Source organism: Psammomys obesus, unplaced genomic scaffold, assembly GCF_907164565.1.
Source record: "Psammomys obesus unplaced genomic scaffold, mPsaObe1.curated_primary_1811, whole genome shotgun sequence".
NCBI classification, from domain to species: Eukaryota; Metazoa; Chordata; class Mammalia; order Rodentia; family Muridae; genus Psammomys; species Psammomys obesus.
In genome coordinates, this window is record NW_026596064.1 from 1,428,027 (window position 1) to 1,433,692 (window position 5,666).

At 49.5% G+C, this 5,666-nt stretch overlaps 1 protein-coding gene across 4 annotated transcripts in view; it reads left to right on the forward strand.

Annotated features, from left to right (window-relative positions):
• Positions 1-644: 644 nt before the first annotated feature.
• The window catches only part of Polr2h (RNA polymerase II, I and III subunit H), a 14,698-nt gene continuing 9,676 nt past the window's right edge, over positions 645-5,666 (forward strand). For 2 of the 4 annotated variants that reach the window (XM_055625110.1, XM_055625109.1), the window contains exons 1-4: positions 645-1,609; positions 2,446-2,529; positions 2,614-2,707; positions 4,171-4,254. In XM_055625110.1, the coding sequence (XP_055481085.1) occupies positions 1,537-1,609; positions 2,446-2,529; positions 2,614-2,707; positions 4,171-4,254 (335 nt within the window). In that variant the 5' untranslated portion in view covers positions 645-1,536. The other 2 variants (XM_055625112.1, XM_055625111.1) reach the window with 2 other exon arrangements.

A 5,666-nucleotide genomic window follows, 5' to 3' on the forward strand; every position in this document is an offset into this window, starting at 1 on the left:
CGGGTCCGCTGGCACGTGGAGGGGACGGGCTCTCTACCGTGCGTGGCTGCAGCGTTGTGCGGGAGGGGCTGGAGATGTAACGACTCTAGGGTTACCTCTAGGGCAGGGGGGCTGCTTATTTGGGCTCTTTAGGCCAGACCCGACAGGGCTAGCCCCTGCTTCGCTGCTCTCAGGCGGCTCAGAAGGCTCTGGGAGGATCCCTGCGAGCCTGCCTCCCTTTCTTTCCTTTCCCCCGGGTTTCCCGGGAAGGTGCACCTGGAACGGCTAGGCTTGGAGAGAGGGGCGGAGGTGGAGGTGGGAGGGGACGGGAAGGGGTGAGGCCCGGGAGAAGGGAGCTATTGGTGCGGGGGAGGCGGCTCCTAGGAGGCGGGTGTGTGTCTGTCGGGGAGCAGAGGTCGCTTCTCCCAGGCACCGCTTCAGGGGGAATTTGAGTTGCTGCTGACGTCTGGAGGGAACAGCTTACTGGGGCTCCACATTGACTTTTGGGGTCCTTGGAGGGATAAGAAGAGGGTGGCGAGGGCACAGAGAGGATGAAGGGTGTTAGGTTGGTGCCACTGGAGAGGACAGTGTCCAGAAATCTGTGCAAAAAGAATGGTGCCAGGATGAAGACTCCCTTAGGAAACAGAGGCTCCAGGGTAAGGTACGATGCCCAGCACCGGGCTGTAATGAGAGGAGGTAGTACCTAGAAAGACGGCATTTTAAGAGCCGTCGCCTCCCAGCGAAAGGCCAACATCCGGTGAAGGCGCGCTAGGTCAGTGTCCAGAAGAGGGTAGTATAGTGGGGTGACAGGCAGTACCAAGTTCAACTGGGAGCGTTCTAGGGGATCAGTGTGAGGCTAGTGCCAAGCGAAGACGGGAGAGGCGAGGAGGTGAAGCCCCAGGGAAGGGCACAAAGCGGGCTTTCCTTTCCCTGAGAGTGACATCATGGCAAATTCCCAAACCGGAGGGACCCGGCTCGGGTGACGTCTAGCTGGTCAGAGCCAGCTCGGAGCGGCGGAGGGGACCTCGGTGGCTGTCCGTGGGGCTGGACACTACGTCCCGTTGGGCCGGCGCTCTGCGGGCGGGGTCCTGCTTCACCCGCCCGCAGCACGGACTGTGCCCTCGGCCGCAGGGAAGGGCCAGGGCCGGGCTTCTCTGGGCCAAGGATCAAGGTTCCTGGTTGGGTGAGGCCCCCAAGCTCTCCACGCTGCGGGATCCGGGGTCTGAAGAGGGCGCCGGCGAGGCGGGCGCAGCGCGGTACCCGCCGGAGTCGGGACTCAGCGTGTCCCCGCCCTGGGCGGAGTCACCGGGGCTCTGAGACTCGCCCACCAGGCCCGAGCGGCTCCGAGGTGGCCCTTCCCGGCGGAAGTTAAGGAGCCCCGAGAGGGAGGCGGCGGAAGTGGCCGCGTCGCCGCAGGCCGTGCGCATGCGCCCTCCGCCTCGCAGCCGCTCGTAGGGCGGCCCTCTGCGCTGTCTTCTCTCCTCCACGTGAGGGGGTGCGTGGATTCCCAGTGGTGGTCGCGCGCCCGGCGCCTCTGCAGCTCTCGTGCCCCTCACGATGGCGGGCATCCTGTTCGAGGATATTTTCGATGTGAAGGACATTGACCCAGAAGGCAAGAAATTTGACCGAGGTGAGGTGTGTAGGGGCGGTGTGAGGGAAGAGGCCAACATGCCCACCCACCCCAAGTGGCCCGTCCCACCCTCTCAGCACCTCCCTCAGGAAACAGTTCTTGAATGAGAAACTTGAGACAGCCTTTCGTACTACGTTTGCGACGTCAGGCGCCTGGGTGGCCCTTACCTTTGGGGCTGATGTGCCCCTGGAAACCTAACTCCCTGCTCGGTATTCCGTGCTGTACCGTGCGCCCCTCTTCGCACTCCTGACTTTATGCTTCTAAGGGGTGGATGGTGCCTTCCCTGTTTTGTTACCTAAGGTCATGCAGAGAGGTACCTCCCCGCCTTCCTAACCCATAACTTTGTATTGCTCTAAGAACTGTTCGTTCTTTTCTAAGTCCCCTCTGAATTTCATTCAGCCGACTGCTGGGTGTATTCATTTCCACAATGATCCGGAAGTTGTTTCTTCTTGGTGTCACTTTGCCTGGAGGCAGATGTTTTCTTTTAAGAGAGATGTCGGTCCTCAATACACCTCGCTGATCCTTCAGCGCAGTGCCTACCAGGAAGAGGGAGTCTCCGGACAAGTGGATTTCTTGTCCAGAGTTTAAGTTTAGTCTAAATCGTGCACGCGTGCTTAGAGCCACGAGGCTGGCTGCTGCAAGTTTTGCTGCTTTCTTGAGATCATGTCACCTGCTGGGGTTTTTACCTTCCTTCGTGTGAGTCCGATTCTGATTCTGATTGTGTTTGTGCTCCTTTGACGCTGGCAGAGGCTTGTGGGGGGTGGGTCTGTCAGATGATTTGATCACCCAAGCTGTTATCCCTGGGCTTTGTAATTATGTCTCTCACTCTTCCCCAGTGTCTCGGCTGCACTGTGAGAGTGAATCTTTCAAGATGGACCTCATATTAGATGTAAACATTCAGATTTACCCTGTAGACTTAGGTAAGTATTGAACACAGGCAGTAGCAAGAGGTTTTTGGCCTTTGATTTCCCGTTTCTTCACTCGGATGTCGCTGTTTTTTTCAGGTGACAAGTTCCGGTTGGTCATAGCTAGTACCTTGTATGAAGATGGTACCTTGGATGATGGGGAATACAACCCCACAGATGACAGGCCTTCCAGGTGAGGCAGCAGTAGAAGAGGAACTAAGATAAACTAACCATATAGTATATGAAATATACATATATATATACATATTTTTATTATATATATAAAATACTTTTTATGTACTGTATTATCTATTTTTATTATATATGTGTATAATAAAATGTAAGTATATAAAAGGTTGGGCTTATTTTGTTGTCGTTTGTTTTGTTTTTGATTTTCCAAGAGGGTTTCTCTGTGTAGTCATGGCTATTCTGACTCTGTAGACTAGGCTGGCCTTGAACTCAGATCTGCCTGCCTCTATTTCCTGAGTGCTGGGATTAAAGGTGTGCACTACCACCACCACCACTGCTGCCCAGCTATAGAAAGATCTTTAATTCTAGGAATGAATGATTGTCATCAGCGGAATCTGAATAACCTTAAAGACACTGCTGCACTTAGAATTCAGACAGCCAGAACTGGGTGTGATGTAATTCCAGGAGATGAAGGAGGAGGATCAGGAGTTCAAGTCTGAGGCCAGCCTGGGTTACAGGAGACCCCATCGCTTTAAAAAAAAAAAGAAAAAGAAAAGAAAAAAAAATCAAACTAGCTTTATTACCTACTGAGAGCAGTGACTAAGCTTTCGAGATGCAGCTGTTTATTTATTTATGTAGTCCTCTTTGGCCTCAGCTATATAGCTCAGACTGGCCTGGAATTCACAGACACAACTACTTCGTCTACCTCTTTAGTGCTAGAATTAAGGTATGTACCACCATACCTTGCAGATGTAGTTTTTGGTTTTATTTATTTATCTTTTTTTGAGACAGGGTTCCTCTGTGGAACAACCCTGGCTGTCCTGGAACTGTAGATCAGGCTGACCTCCAACTCACAAAGATCTGCCTGCCTCTGCCTCAGTGCTGGGATTAAAGGCATGCACAACCACACCTGGCCAGATGAAGCTTTTTTTAGGGCTGAGGAAATGATTACATAGTAACCTAGATTTTGGGAAGGAGTTTGATGTAATAGGAAGACTACTAAGGGAGGCAGAGGCAGTTGGATCTCTGAGAGTTTGAGGCCAGCCTGCTCTAAAACGTGAGTACCAAGACAGTCAAGGCTACGGAAAGAAACCCTGTCTTGAAAAGCCAACCCCCCAGCCAAAAAAAAACAGCAACAACTGTAGACTAGTAGTTCTGGCGGCCTACTCCTTAATCCCAGCACTCAGGAGGCAGAGGCAGGAGTATCTGTGAGTTGGAGGCCAGCCTGTTTTTTTATGTAGCCAGTTAGGGTAGCCAACACTACATAGAGAGACCCCGTCTCAAAGGCCAAAAGGCTGTGGAACTACAGTTAGTTTTTAATTCTCAGCTCTACTGCTTTCATTTCTACATCAGTAAAACACAGACAGTCACAGAATCTCTGTGGGAGCTAAGTAAGGTGCTTCTTGTTATCAGTTTCCTTTTTTAAAGTTTTCTTACACTGTGAATAACTTGGTGTGTCGTTTGTAGGGCTGACCAGTTTGAGTATGTAATGTACGGGAAAGTGTACAGGATTGAAGGGGACGAGACCTCGACTGAAGCAGCCACGCGTCTGTAAGTAATGTCTGAATGTCCTTCCTCTTCCCTAGTCTAAGATTGGGCCATGCTTCTGCTTCTGTGTTGGATCCATCTTTTTTCTAATACTCCAAACCTAGGTGGAAGAATTTATCTTGGGAACAGTTTCCAGTCTGAATGTAGTTTGCTTATATCACCTGTCAGGATTTTAAATATTTATTTATTTATTATATATTTATATGAGTGTTTTATCTACATGTACATGTGGTCGCTGGGTCAGGACCTCTGGAAGAGCTGACAGAGCTCTTAACCACTGAGCCATCTCTGCAAGAACCTGTTGTCAGGCTTCCACGGTCCTGTAGTTCACATGAGACATGGGACATGGGTAGTCTGTTGTGAGGACAACAGAGAGCCTCTTCCTGGGGAGCCACGCCTAGCATTTCATGATCAGGCCTTTTTATTTGTTTTCCCTTGTTTATGTGTTGTTACTATAGAACTCAACCTTTGGGTCTTTGGTCTCCCTGCTTATTTTTTTTCCTTTAAAATTATCTTAAAACAAGATGGTTATCAGAAACTTGAAGAAGAGAAGTAATGTGAAAAAGAACAAAATTCACCTAGGGGATCTTTTTACAAACAGAGTTTGAATAGCTGTTCATGTGGTGAAGGCCTTTAGTCTCAGCATTTGGGGGGCAGTGGCAGGTGGCCCTTTGTGAGTTTGAGGCCACTGAGTTCCAGGGTAGCCAGGGAGAGCTACACAGTGAGACCCTGTTTGAGGAAAATAAAAACAAACAAACAAAAAGAGTTGAGTGGTCTGGTGTTTTGTCTTTTTTGTTTGCTTTGTTTTTGTTTAAATAACTTTAATTTTTTATTTTATGTGCATTAGTGTGAAGGTGTCATTGAGCTGCCACATGGGTGCTGGGAATTGAACCCCAGTCCTTTGAAAGAGCTTTGTTTTGTTTTTAGAAACAGGATTTCTCTGTGTAGGCTTGGCTGTCGTGCAACTTGCTCTGTAGACCAGGCCTTGGACTCACAAAGATCCTTGGACTCACAAAGATCCGCCTGCTTCTGCCTCCCAAATGCTGAGATTAAAGGGAAGAGCCACCATTGCCCTGGTTGTTTTTGTTTTTATGTTTACTTTTCCCTTTAAAATCCTTTACAATGTTTTCTTTTTGTTTAACATAATTCTCCTTGTTAGTTAAAGACTCCCTCATTTTGTTTTGTTTTGTTTTGTTATGTTTTGTTTTGTGAGACAGGGTCTCTCCATGTAGCTTGGGCTGACCTGGAACTGACCCAGGCTGGTGTCTAACTCAGGAGATCTACTTAACTGCCTCCTGCTGCTGGGTTTAAAGCATGAGCCACCCTCTTGGTTCCTTAGCATTTTCAGAACTTATTTTTTCCTTCCTTCCTTCCTTCCTTCCTTCCTTCCTTCCTTCCTTCCTTCCTTCCTTCCT